This window comes from Patagioenas fasciata, chromosome 25 (genome assembly GCF_037038585.1).
Source record: "Patagioenas fasciata isolate bPatFas1 chromosome 25, bPatFas1.hap1, whole genome shotgun sequence".
NCBI lineage: Eukaryota > Metazoa > Chordata > Aves > Columbiformes > Columbidae > Patagioenas > Patagioenas fasciata.
In genome coordinates this window covers 1,921,554-1,935,985 of record NC_092544.1, presented here as the reverse complement: position 1 = coordinate 1,935,985, position 14,432 = coordinate 1,921,554, and the positions used below count along the sequence as shown (strand labels likewise).

Here is a 14,432-nt window from a genome sequence, read left to right as displayed (position 1 = left end):
GGGACTCAGGGAGGGGCGGTGTCTCGGGAAGGGGCGGGGCCTCGCAGGAAACGCACCGTGACCGCTTTATTTAAATAACAGGGACAGTCTAAATTTAATGCAACTTAAATAAAATACAGTCTGAATATCAGCTTTATATTTTTACTTTGTCTACATTTGATACATTTACAGCTTGAACAGTTGCAGCCGATTCAAACTCTGCCTCCGGAAGCCGCAGACTACATAAAACACCGCGATATCAAAAAAAGAAACTAGTGTACTGTACAAAAAATACTTTTTACATTAATTCGGTATCTAAAAATCAGATGAGCTGCATCTGAACGTCACGGTGAAGTGTCTTCTTTCAGGAGGAACTGGAGGATAAAGTTCTGAGCTTTCTTCTTCTCGGCTACACCGGGTACGGCACATCCAGGAGGAGGCCGGAGTAACACGCCACTAAATACACCGGCTGCATAATAATAAAATAAGTAAAATAAAATATAAAAAATAAGATAAAATAAATAAAATAAAATAAATAGAAGGTGAGACACACACACAGAGTAAGAGCCCGTGAGCAGGGGATATCAAGAGCAATTCCACCAATCCAGGTGGGTCTGGCCAACGTGACAGCAAAGCCAACGACCCCCCCACCCCTGAGACACCGTGTTTGTTTTCAGGCTGTTGCAATGAGTGTTTTTCTATGGGCAGTTTGCTCATTATTAAATGCTTGAGAACAGCAGAGGCCACAACTACACTTGGTCATCTTGGGGAAATGTGTCCACAAAGCCCCTCAGGACAGAATGCTCATTTTGGTCACCTTACCCAGAATATTCGCATTCAAACGGTTTCTCCCGGAATGTTTCAGTAGCTCTCGTAGGAATTCCATCAGATAATCAAACACCTTTTTATGACGCTCTGGCATGGTAGAGATAGCCTGAGGAGGGGAAAAAAAACCCCAACATTTATACTGAAGAAATGGCAATGGCTTAGTAGCTTTATCTCCTACCAACATCTGCAGATACCAACAGCTCCCAACAGCCACGCGGCACCTGTTCTATTATCAGATGGTGACGTTTCTGAGAGCAAAAACCTGTTACTGGTCTGACGTAACCCGGTTTTCCTCCCATCCCTCGGGAACAAGAGACACATCCCCAGCACCAGCGGTACCTGGACACCCAGCGCACACCTGGACGCTCAGCACATACCTGTTGGCTCAGCTCGTAGCTGCCGGAACCGGACAGGCAGCGGCTGTAGAAATCAGTGCAGACAACGGGCTCAGGCAGGCTGTCCAGGAACACCAGCAGCGCTTCTGCCACCGAGTGGTTGCTGCCCACTGACCCAGCGGACGTTAAGGAAGAGGCGAGCGCAGCAGGATCTGCTTTGGCCACATTGCTGCTGAGACATTTGTCTTTGCTTAGGTCTCCCAGGACTCCTATTGTCCCAGCTTTGAGTTAAATCACTTGACTCCACACAGCGAGCTGTTCCTGGCAGTCGGACACTTCAGTAATTCATCAACAATCATTCATTAAGATTGTGAGGACTTAGCAGAGGGTGATTACAGGGAGTAGCGAGATCTTGGTTACCCTGAGAGACGGCAATTTAAAAACCATGGTGGAGCATAGATGACTGATAAAGTCTTTTTCAGCTTCAACACTAAGGCACAGTGAGCTTTCCCAGACACGTCTAAAAGGATACAGAGGGTATCGTGCATTCCTTTGTCCAAACAATCTCGGATTTGCCCAAATTCATCTCTGACGCCTGGTTGCAGAAACAGGTCCTCCTGCAAAGCACACCATTACTCAGTCTCAAGGACAATAAAAGTCATTGGGGTAAACAGAGCGATTTTCAAAACCTGGCTGGATAAACCTCTCCAAATTGAGAGGTATTAGCACAAACAGAACAAGTCACCGTCATGAAACGGAGCAGGCTGGGGTACCAGGATCACTCATCATCCTTTGTCTCTCTTTACCATTGGCCAAACATCCATAGTTAGCAATGACTGCCACCACCAGCTTCTTCTTCAAAACAAAACCTAATGCAAACAAATTCTTTTGTGTTCCCAGCACAAACAGCACCAACCTGCTGGGAAGCATGGCGGCACAGGTGATCCACCATCATCCACAGCTCCTTGGGAACGTCCAGTGGCTTTTCAGCTTCATTATCACGACGCTTATCCACTGGCAACGCGGTCTGAGAGAGGGAGGTGTGGGAGGGGGCTGAAAAAGTATCTAGCCAAGTATTCAACTCTGCAAAAATGCTTCACAGAGCTTATACCTGACAATTAAGACTTGTTAAGAAGCTGTGCAGCCTCACCAGTCTTCATACAAGACTAGAACAACAGGCACATTTCTATCAAAAGTCCGGACAGAAGAAAGCAGCTGTTCCCATAAACACACTTCACATACACTCAGCTCAATGGAAACGATACATTGAGCCTCACATATACCACACATCTCCATCCAGAGAAACCAGAGGCTGGAGGGAAAAGGTCTACATTCAGCAGCTGGTGCACATTTAGAAGTCGCACATCTTTTGTAAATGTGCAGGCAGAGCAAACGGGATCGTGCTTCCAGCGCTCTCTGTATGAAACGGGCTGTGAAGAACTACAAAAGGTGCGAGGATGCTGCACCGGAGAGCACAGCCTGTATCAGCGTCCTCCGACTATGGACCACGGAGTGGGAGAAGGCTCTTTAGAAATAAACAGGAATTAATAGCTAATTTTAAGGTTCCTCATGGGTTCAGAAGGGAACCTTAACTTTAACTCACAAGTGCCTGAATGGATTCTGTTGACATGTCCTGGATCGGCTCCCTCATGTAACACAGCGTATGAAGGTGACAGCCAAAGCAACTTGGCAAGTAGTTGCCTGTTACACATAGAAAATAATCCCTGCCCCTGTCAAGATGCAAGACCAAGACATCTTCAATATTGTCATCTCCGGTGTTTAAGCTTGTAGCTGTTGATCTATTAACAAACACCTCCAACTCAACTGTGATCTCAGCATCTGCCAAAAGATGATAAAAAAACCCGTATCCAGTTAAACAAATAAGCCTGCAAATAGACATAGCACCCTTAAAATAGCACAGAAAACTAAGCCAGAAGGTGACAATTTTAGCTGGTTAACAGGGGATGAACAAGGAGGAGCTCACCTGCCACCAGAACGCCCTTGTAGGGAGTAATAGTCATCCACGGCTTGCAGTAGGTTCTCTCTTTTCGTCTGCTGATGAATTCGAACTCGCAGGGCACTTGGCCATTGCGGATTGTGACCTTCTCCAGCCGCAGCTCCATGTATTTAACATCCGGAAAATGGAACTAGAAACAAATGCCACTCAAGATCATCAGCCAGCTCCCCCTTGCCAAGCACCAGCAGCAATTCCTGTCCTGTGGTTTAATCATTAAGCGGCAAAATACCCAGATTAACCCTCTTGCTCCCACACCCCGTCTCTTCCAGGATTACACAGGATTATGTTTGCTTACCCTGTGTGCTAAACTCGTTTGCACCAGGGGGCCCTTTCAAATGAATGCTCCCCTCAAACGACCTCAATGAAACTGGAGAACAAGGCAGCTGTAGCCTCACATGTCTCATTTGCTTATCTTTTCTAGTCCTCAGCACACTAAGCAAACGCCGGTTTCGTGGCCTTTTCCAAATCCTTCAGATTGTACATTCTGTGTTTCAACCAAGCCAAATCAAGGCCACAAACCCCTTCACTCTTTCCCCACCTCGGGGAGTAACACACCCTACATTTCAGCCTGGTACTGTGAATGGAATTCACCTCCATCTACACGGAAACAAATATTTCTAGGGCTTGTAAACAGAGAACGGCTGGAAGTGAACATATCCTGCTTCTTTGGGAACAGGCCATGGGGCCCAGAAGCCATTTAGTGCACGTCTACCCCTGGAATACCCTTGTGGGTGAACAGGCCCTACCTCTGTGCGGGACATGGTCACCCAGGGGATGTTGGCGTTCTCTATCTTATCTATGGAGCGGAGTTCCTCAAAGGCTTTTCGATAGAGCTTCTTGTTCACAGCCTTCACCTGGAAAGGACACACGCTGCACCAACCGTGCCTCTACAGATGCTGTAACACAGCTGGAAATGTGATCTGATCTTAGCAGTAGCGTATACAACACACGGAGCGAGCAGAGCCACACGGAGCACTAATGGTCCAAGACCTGCTCGGGATCCAACAGCAAAGAACGTTGCTGTAACCAGCAAGAGTCACCCAGTTAGTACTCAAACAGCCTTTTTTTTTCCCCTTCTTTTAAATAATCGACAACACACCGCTGCGTTGTCAACGATGCAGCCTTCCCGCACTACGAGTTTCTGCGAAAATTATTAGGAAAATTTCAAAAAAAGGCAAAAGAACACTTCTGAAAAAACACCTATTCGCACTGCAGCACCGCTGAACACAACCCCAGCTTAATATGAACAACAATCCTCTTGGTCTCTTATCTGGGCCACCTCGAGTCGTGTTCTCTGTGGATGCCACGGCAGGAGCAGAGGGAACCGGCACAGCTTCCCTCGCCGCCCCCGCTGGGTCAGCAGCCGCGTCCTCCGGCCCCACGCACTCACCCCAATATTGAGCACGGAGCTCACGGGCTTGTGGTCGCTGAGCTTCAGGGCCATGTGGCTGCGGTAGCTCAGCTGCCTGATGTTCTGCCCTTTCCAGAGGATCCGGTCGCACCACGCGGGAACACGACATTTCTCGCTAAAACAGAGCGAAAAACCAGTTTCCAGGCTCAGTTCAGTCTTTTGGAGGATGCGCTCAGCTACAGGCAGCACAAATGGGCCATTTCAAACCCTTACTGCCTGACCTGAGTGGGTGGGGAATTGGGAAATAAATCCTAAAGATTTTGCTTGGAGAAAAAAAACAACAACCAAAGAAAAATAATTAAACTAAAATTATTCCTTAATTTTGTACACCTGTAACTAAGAGGAAACTAAATGGATTATTCTTGGGTAAAAGATTAGGACTATCTGTTGTAAGAAAAGGAACATATATAGATGTAAACTGCAGATGGATTTTGGAGCCACAGGAAAGGAACAGCAAGAATCTCAGAACTGCTCCTGTTCGCAGCCATTAGATCTGCAGTTCTTCTTTGCTTTGACTCCCTCCAACAACAACGGCCACTGGCAGCACCACGTACGAGGCGATGACCGTACCTTGTGTCCCACTCATCGCAGCCAGCATCGTATTTGTATGTTGGCTGGAAAGAAATCTCTCCCTCTGTAAAGCCTTCAAAGACCGCCTTTTCATTCATCTGCCTCTTCAGCTACGAACGAAAGAGAGACGAAAACACGCATTTCGATCAAGCTCAATGCCAATTCCCAGATGAGCTGAAAGGGCGCACGGTTTCCAAGCGGCCCCTGGCAGGCAGGTGAGGCAGCGGTACCTGGTCGTACTGGTAAAGCTCCAGAAACGCCTTCTCCTCCACCAGCTGCTTCACCTTCTCCACATCCAGTTCCTCCACACGATAGTTGAGGTCGCCCAACCATAAGATGACGCTGAAAGAGAACATAGAGCTTAACTCTGCAGAAAGGCAGCAGACTCCACCTGTCGAGTGCACACGTGAGCTCTTCCAGGCTCAGCACCATCAGATGGATGCTGCATCTGCTCCTCCAGCTGAGAGTGCAAGTAAGAGTGAGAACTTCAAAGAGAAGCTACATTTCCTACCTTTGCTGCTTTTCGCTCCGTTCTGCCTGTTTGTCACTACCATTTCATGACCGGTGCTTCTAATACCTCACACTGAATCCCACAACTCACTGGGGAAATCGATGCATATTATTGCCCCATTCCCACTTCATGCTTGAAAATAAAACAAGGCCCAGAAGAGGATAAGGCAGCAAGTGACTTGTCAGAACCGTATAGGTGAGTGCTCTCAAAACCAGGGTTAGGGTAAAGCATTTCTGTCCCTTCCAGGCTGACAACTGGGTCACCAGCACCGCTCCTCGTGCCCCTGCTGAGGGAACCTCACACCCCGGGACGGCCACAGGGTTCCCCCCGCCCTGTGCAGTGATTCACAGTCAGACAGGATCCGTACTCGTGTTTGTCGATAGTGAAAGGGTTTGAATCTGAATCCAACTGGCAGAATTGTATCCGAGAGCAGATTTCTTTGAAGTCCTGGTTCCTCCGCTCGCATTCCTCCATGTGAGCTGCCAGGTGAGAATTCACAATGCACACACTGGTGTTATGGAATTTAAACCGTATGGCAACACCACCTTTGTTACCCTGAAAGATAAAGACGTTGGTCAGAAGCTTCTACACAACAGGTGAATCCACAAGCGAGACAACAGCAGTGGAGAAGCCAGAAGACACTGAGGCAAGCTGTTTAATTCCAGGGGAAGGAAGAGGCTGAAAACACCAATTAGTGATAACTACTTAATGAACTCAAGTCAGTAACTCATGTGAGGATGGCGCACAGCAACAGAACACAGCAAGCAAGCATACGGATCTCAATTTGTATTTTAGGTATTACCTAATGAAGAAATAGATTACAATCAGTAAGGGAGAGCACAGGGCAGATCCCTCCAGGGGATGTCACAGGGCAAGGTCTGTGTGTTTCTAACGGCGGCCGCGTCTCCAGGGCCCTGCTAAATCTCAGCCCTTCTCCCACACAGCCGCCATTCTTACCATCTTCCCCATGACTCCGGTTCCCACAGCCTCAGCTTCCACCTCGGAGATGTTCAACGCGTGCTCCGCTTTCACGTACAACAGGAGCATGATTCCCACGAGCCGCACGAGTTTCACCTGAAAAACAGACCCTGCGTTGTTAAATACTGCAATGGAGAGCTTTGAGGAGAGAAGGCACATCACCCCAAATCCAGAATATGGGTTGCCAAGGTACAGGTGAAGAAGAGAGTTCCAGGTTCATGTGAAGGACCAGCCCGTTCCCAGCACACAGAGCAGGAGCAGCCAGGGACCAAAGTGAACGAAGTTGAAGCTGCAAGCAAAACCTACAGCACAGGCACAGCCCATGGATGGAGTTTCCCTCCAGCAAGTGACAAGGGACAAAGCAGAACTACAGAGCAGGAGCCAAAACATGAGCATTATTCCTAGCAGGACCCCTTCGCGACTCATTCCACCATGTGGAGACAGACATGGAAGAAGCTCAGATGCTTCCTATTCGCTTCCCCAAGAGAGCAGGGGCTCCCGTTTTGCCTGGGTGCCCAGCTCTGTCCCCTGTGCTGTCCCTTGCCTGGGCACCCTGCACAGCAATGCCACCACGTCACCTCAGAGCAAAGCCTGCAGATGGGAGCCTCTGCAAGACACGGCAACTGAGAGCAAGGAGAAGAGAAAAGAGACCTGAGTGGAAAACAATTCCACACTCAAACCTCTGCAAAAGCCACATTTACCTTTGCATATTTGGCCTTTGGATGCAGACTATCAGTTACAGCTTTAAACCATTCTTCTTCCTTCGGTGTGTCATTGAAGAGGAAGGCTTCTTTACTTAGGTCAAGCTCCTGGAAACTGTGTTAGAGGAAGGAACCCATGGATGCACGCACTTGTTAATAACTCTCCATCCCTTTTCTCTGAGAAAGAACTAAATCGCTTTATACTCACTACATTGAAAACTGCAAACTCTAATTCAGTTATGATGATTTTAGAGGCATGTTAAAAGTAAAGCTAAATTACTGTTGGTATTCAACTGAATGGCATTGAAGACTTTGTAACACCACAGTGCCGGAGGGTCCAAACGTTACCAGAATAGCAGCCCTTTTGGGCTACGCAAACGCTCTAAAAGCTGCGCGATGGAGCCAGGCGATGCAGACACTGCTCAGCAACACATCCCCGAGCCACAGAGTCGCAGCGAGGAGCCCCGGCCGGGTTTGGGGGACGCTCACCCCACGCAGTAGATGTCCGGGGGAACAGCATCGCAGCTCAGCCAGGGCTGCAGGCTCTCTGTGGGCGACTGCCCGTTCACGTTGAACGTTCCAATGAAAAACCTGCAAAGAATCAAGGGAATCCCAGAGCTGCAAATCGCAGCGCTGATGGAAATACCACTGTTATCGACCCATGCGCTTAATACGACATAGAGTTATTTTGGAGTAGCGTTTCAGGGGGGAATTAGGAAAACGTGACAAAGTTCAAAGCCCTAAAATGATTTAATAACAGTAGCATCTTTACAGACACGTTTTACAGAACGATACACTTTTTACATATAATCTTAAAAAAGACCAGAGCTGCGCAGTAGCATTTTGAAATGACAAACTCATAGAATGACCTGCAGAAAAGGATTTTAACCCAAGTAAAGTTTTTGGTTCTAATTATATATTTTGCTCAAGCTCTTAATGAGATTATTGGAACAACTACATGGGTAAGCAGTGAACAGAAGCAGTGAGAGAGGGGTGCACAGAACATTTCCAGACACGGTCTGAAATAAGCACAGGAAAAAGTTATTTCCAAAAGGCCTTGTTCTCAACGAGAACCACAAGGCAAACCTCGACAGAGACATGAACCAAGTTCTTCTCTGCAAATGCCCAAATGAGGAAAGAAAGCTGTCCCGGGGAGTATGGATCATCCTTCTCTACAACATTTCCTATTCGCATGGACACTGGATGAAACAGCAAAGTTGTTTTGACAGCTTATGCTCACTTATTCCCTGTAGAAACGAGCTCGCCTCAGGAACGACCATTACCTGAAGTTCTGGATGCACTTGTAGACATTTTCCTCTTCCTCAAGCTGAGATTTAGACCTAATCAAGCTTAATACAGCGTCCGGTTCTGATGAGACCGAGGCCTCGTCGAAAGCCGTGCTGCTGGAACTCGGTACCATCTCAGTTGTCACTTCAGGTTGGAGTTCATCTTGCCTGCAAACGAAAGCAAAACCGCATTATGAAACCCAGGAGAGGCACACACCCGAAACAGCTTATCACGAGGACTTGATTCACACTTATCTACCTGTTTCTGTGAAGACAGATAATCAGTGTTCGGGATAAGCAAACACGACTGTAATTAGCATTTCTTAGAACAGTTCGGATCTCTAGATAAAACCAGTTTAACGCACTGAAATAACGAATGGTTTTCACCAACCTGGTGCAGCCTTTACACCTGGATGTTGATGCAAAGCCTGTACACATTCCCCGCTCGCTGGAGCAAGGGGATGCAAATCTCTCCCGCTGCCTCTGCTCAGCCCTCCTGACCACAGCAGAAGAATGAAAAACCCTGTTTGTTTAAAAGCCTTTTGCTGGAAACCTCCCAGGTCTGGCAGCACAGAGCGGGTGGAGGTAGAGGTGGTTTTATTTAGCATCCCGTGGCCACACAACACTCCTTTTGCAACGCTAATAATGCCGCAGCTCGGGAGTTCCCACAGCGCGTGGTATAAACCTGAGGTCAACAACCTGCAGAGCAGTGCCAAGGACATCGCTCAGCCAGACTTTGAAGGATGTGCAGCGGGGTCCACAAGTCCTGGGAACCGGGAAAACGGAACTGTAACATTTTAAGAGCGTATCTATGAGACACAGTGGCCCGGAGCCAAAGCTATCTGAATTCAAAATAAACAACGCTAGCAGGTCCTGCCCCACTAAACAGCAAAAATATGCCCAAATAGGGGACTAGCAGGACTATCTCTGAGAGGCTGCGCTGGAACTCCCAGTGAAGTTTTGACGTTTTCTGTCCTAACTAGAATCTGCAGAGTTTCTTCTCAAAACGTTGCCAAGTTCTGCTGCAGATCCCACCAGCCCTGGGGACTGCGGCTGAGACGGTCACCGGCAGATGGAACCAGATAACGCAGCGCAGGACGGCTCAAGCACCGGGTGTGCACAGAGCTGGCACCACAGACACCCCCTGCCCCAGCTGGAAATCCAGCACCTAAGCAGAAAACTCCCTGCACTCTCTTTTCCTCCCCTAGGCATCAAAGCACCGACAATTTGCTCACCGGAGTTCATTCCATCCATACGCAATCACTCCGAAGGACCCAGAACTTTTGTTCTATAGATATTTACTGTCGCTACACAGAGATCCCCTGTGGAGGGGAAGCACAAAACTGGCAAAGAAACATTGCCACCACTTTGACTCCTCACCACAACTCTCCCTTCAACGGCTCCACCAAACCCCTTCAGAAAGCCAGGGAGATCCCATACCCGGGAGCACTTTCATCGGTGCTGCCCTGGCTCTGGCTCTCGCTCTCTGTGAGCTCCTTCCCATTCTCTTCGACATCTTCAGAGTCAACCACTTCTGGAAAAGAGAGAAGTTTCACGTTAAACACAAAGTGTTCTTTCGTTCATCAACGCACTGATGCGAACACCGGCAAAAAAACCATGAGCAGAATATAATTTAGATTTGTGTGGAGAAACAAAGCGCCCCGCAGTCTCTCTTTCAGTTATCTGATAGATTGGGTTGATTTCCACAGGACCGTTCTGTGGCAATGCAGCTTCCCCTCTAGAGGAGGAATTTACGCCAGTGAGCGTGCATCAAGACTCAGCAGCACAAAATCCAGGGCTTTATCCTGGGAATGCAAAAAATGTACCTTAATAACAGGTTTTTCCTTTCTGAAGCAAGACGGGAAGTACAAAGACGGGAAGAAAAAGGGATAAACAAACACACACACTACCATTTAAAGTGTTTCTATCTATCTGCAAATACACAGCAAAGCACAAGCATCCCCCCCACGAGGCAGGACGGTACAGTCACCATGGGAACCCAGCAGAAACAAGGGTCTCAGTGCAAACTGCACCTTTCTAAAAGAGATAACGGGGCAGCTACCATGCAAATGTAACTAAATACAGGTGTGACACTAAACACATCGCACTACGTTAGCAAAATTTAACCAGCCTTTCAGTATTTAGTTTCAGTTGCGACATTCTGCTCCTACAAGTGGCAAAACAGCGCTTTCATTTCATTGAAGGACAGAATGAGCTACAGCTGTTCCTGGAAAACAACAGACCCAACTTCATTCTGTATCAATTTACGTTCCAAAAGACCCCAAGTGATGGCAGAGAGCACTTTCTTCTGCTCATACAAGGTGGGGCCGGGGGAGAAGAGAAGAAAAAGAGATCCCCGACTGCCCTAAGAAACAAAGTGAAGCCTTGAAAAGGCAACTTTGTCAAAGCTCAAAGGCATGATCTGATAGAACTGCTTCCCAAAGAGCTCACCATTCAAAGAGAGTTACTGTGTCCCAGATACAACAAAAAGACACCAACAAAGGAGCCAGGTTGTGTTCCATCCAGCATCTTTTTCCTTGCACACAGGCAGATATGTCCAAGTCTCCCCCAGCCAGTTCTAAGCTACCAGTTAAAACCCCACGTCTGAGGGATGCTCCCAGATCCCCCCCGGCTCCATTCTGCTGTGCTGTTGCCCGAGTTAAAAAGCTCATCCCTTCTTTTCTTCTTTCTTTTAAAAATACCACTGAGAACCCAGAAATAAAAAGAAGGAATGCCAGCAGCACCAAGCTGCACCTTCCTGAATTAAGAGCAGCCCAGCCTAAATGAAAGTGAGTAAACAAGAAATGGTGTCACTCAGACTTTGAATCCCACACCGACTTCCAGGAACTCTGAACCTTCTCACCCGTGCGCTTTGCAAAGAGGGAACGGCAACAGCCAACGTGTGACCGAGCACCGGCCCGCGGAGCCCGGCAGCACCGGCCCGGGGAGCCCCGCACCAGCCGGTGGAGCCCGGCAGCACCGGCCCGCGGAGCCCGACAGCACCGGCCCGCGGAGCCCCGCAGCACCGGCCCGCGGAGCCCCGCAGCACCGGCTCGGGGAGCCCCGCACCAGCCGGCGGAGCCCGACAGCACCGGCCCGCGGAGCCCCGCAGCACCGGCCCGCGGAGCCCCGCAGCACCGGCCCGCGGAGCCCCGCAGCACCGGCCCGCGGAGCCCCGCAGCACCGGGGCGGTGCAGGCAGCTCCGTTCCCGTGGAACCGCAACCAAGGAGGCGGCCCCGGGTCTCCGCACAGACGCCGGCAGCGCCGCCTCCGCCCGGTCCCCGCGCTCCCCCCGGGGCCGCCCGCCCGCGATCGCCGCAGCTCCGCCCGCCCCGCCGCCCGTCCGGCCCCGCACGGCTCGTACCTGGGATGCTCCTGACGACCTCCCGCAGGAACGTGCGGGTCTGCGAGCCGAAGGGCAGCCGCACCGTGAGCTGATCGGCTTCCGAGCCCAGCCGGACCGTCACGTCAGCGCCTGGAGACAAGGGGTGGAGAGCTCAGAGCTGCCGAGCTCGCAGGAACTGAGCATCTTCTCCCACCCAGGCAGACTCCAGCAACAAGCCTCCCCATGCCGCCTTATCACCATCCTTTTCCACATGAGAATGCAATTTAAAAATATAAAACTCGGCGTTTAGAATAATTTTTATTCTGCTCACTCAGTGACAATGACTAATCTTCAGTAGCAGTTTAAAAGCGTTTGGAAAAACCATTCCTTTGGTTGAGCTGGGGTAACAATACTCATTACCATTAACTGAACCATGGCAAACAGCACACTGAGATCCCCAAGAGCAGCAAGAAAAGATCCCCCCGGCCAACAGCCCCATCACAAGAGCCCCCACTCCTGCCTGCCCAAGTGCGGGGCGTCAGGGCCCAGGAACACCCGTAACACGATCATTAACACAACGAGAACTCACCGATGACAGGCAGGTCATCGTCAAGTACAACTGTAAAAGCAAAACAAAGTTCAGTTACAAAGCCAACTAATGGGTTTGCAGACCGCACTGACACTTTGAGGTTAGTGAGCTTGGTGAGTTCCTCAAACCCCAAATACTCCTTGTACGAACAGAGATGGGCAGAACAAACCTGCCGGGGTAGGAGGCCACAGCTGGTGCTTGGTAGGATACAGGATGCTCTGGATCTAGCAGGGCCCTTCCTGCTATGCCATGTGATGCACAAGTGTCACCAGGGATTACAAATTGACAAAACAACGGGAAGGCTGAATAGATCCCAAATTTCAGTAAGCAGAACAACAAAATATGGACTCCACACCCCTCCATCCCCTTCCCAGAGCTGGCCACTAAGCCACCACACTGCATTAGTACCTTCTTCCACTACAAAATCTTCTGTGATGGGGATGACCCTCTCCAGGCAGACATCCTCAGCTGCTATGGCCATCCGCCGGTGGGTGTACACATAGATCCTGCAAGCACGGGGCAGACGTGGAGTTAATGCCTCCCCAGTTCTGGTGTCTCTGCAGGTACAGACAGACCCCGTCCCATCCAGCAGTGCCCACCAGTGCAGCCTCATGCAGAACCCAAAGCAACTTCTTGACCATGTGCCCACCCACCTGCTTATTCCATCATTTAAATAAGAATGTATTTATGTTACTGGCAAAGTGCAGCACACCACAACCTCTGGGCTTTCTCAATAACCACTCGTAACATACAACAGGAGAAACGCCAAGGCCCGAGGCCTTCAAACCACTGCCCTACTGGACTCCATGCCAGTAGAAAGTGTTTGTGATACGGAAGAGTCTCCTGGTGGTTTCCATGGCCTCCGAGACCCGCAGAGCTCTTGGCTTTTCCCTACCCGGACCCGCTGCCCTCCCCGTGCCCCGCACACAGCCCAGCACCCACGCGTGCTCCCCGCAGGTCTCCACCAGCCCCAGCAGCCGGCTCTCCACGCTGTCCCCCGCAGTCAGCACACCCTGCACCGCCTGCAGCGCAGCGTCAAGGAACTGCGGACAGACGGGAGCCCCGCGGGACCGCACCGGAGCCAAGGCGCCCGGGAGCGCGGCCCCTCCCGCCCCGCACACCCCGGCCGAGGCAAAGGATACGGTGCGGCAGGTCGCCCCCTCCTCCAGGCTCTCCTGGATGGCGACCGACTGGTCCATCCTCTGCGCCGGCAGCGCCGCGGGCGCCGCTCCCCGGCAGCGGGGGCTCCCCCGGCCCGGCCGCTCCGCGCGGCTGCGGCGCCGCGCCCGCCGCGCTCCCCGGGCGGGGCCGTTACCGGTACCGGCGCCGCCGCCGCCCCGCCCGGCTGGGCTCCCCGGGCTGCCCCGTTACCCGCCGCTCCGCTCGGGGCGGGTCCGGATGACGCGGCGGGGCCGGGGGAGCAGAGCCCGGAAACCCCGGGGCGGGACGGCCGGAGCGGCGGGGCCCGGGGCGGGTTCACAACCGGCTGGTCCCCGCACCGGCGCGAAGCGGGGGGCAGCACCGGGAGCGCCCCGCAGCCCCCCAGAGCAGGGGGGAAGAGGAAGCTCCGGGGGCAGCAGGAAGTTAGAAAGTTAATTTCCTGATAAAATCAAGAGATGCTCTTTTTTTTTTTTCCCCAGTATCAGCTTGAGTTAATTTCTTGTTAAATCTCAAGAAGATCCACCTGGCATGAGCCACCTTCTGAACTGCCGGCTTATCATGCAAATGAATCACTGCAGAACATGTGAGCAGGTGCTGAAATATCACCATTGCCTTTTGCATAGTGGAGATAGGAGAGTTCAGCCCAAGTCAGCTCCTTCTGTCGATGTAGAAGGGACAGCCAAGATCTAGACATTTAGGAAAAAACAAGTATTCTGTTAAAGTAACCGCTTTGCTGTCTG

General features: G+C 50.8%; 1 protein-coding gene across 1 annotated transcript; it reads right to left on the bottom strand.

Annotated features, from left to right (window-relative positions):
* Positions 1-127: 127 nt before the first annotated feature.
* Positions 128-13,853, bottom strand: INPP5B (inositol polyphosphate-5-phosphatase B). The gene is made up of 22 exons (XM_065857385.2): positions 13,674-13,853; positions 13,474-13,553; positions 12,940-13,037; positions 12,532-12,561; positions 11,982-12,092; positions 10,057-10,150; positions 8,614-8,784; positions 7,820-7,921; positions 7,331-7,445; positions 6,609-6,725; positions 6,019-6,206; positions 5,371-5,482; positions 5,141-5,250; positions 4,550-4,685; positions 3,906-4,013; positions 3,127-3,289; positions 2,746-2,981; positions 2,059-2,169; positions 1,675-1,759; positions 1,185-1,312; positions 802-913; positions 128-448 (listed from the first exon to the last, which is right to left on the bottom strand). Exons 1-22 carry the CDS (start codon positions 13,728-13,730, stop codon positions 324-326), a joined length of 2,589 nt encoding a protein of 862 aa, XP_065713457.1. The 5' UTR covers positions 13,731-13,853; the 3' UTR covers positions 128-323.
* Between the last annotated feature and the right edge of the window lie 579 nt (positions 13,854-14,432).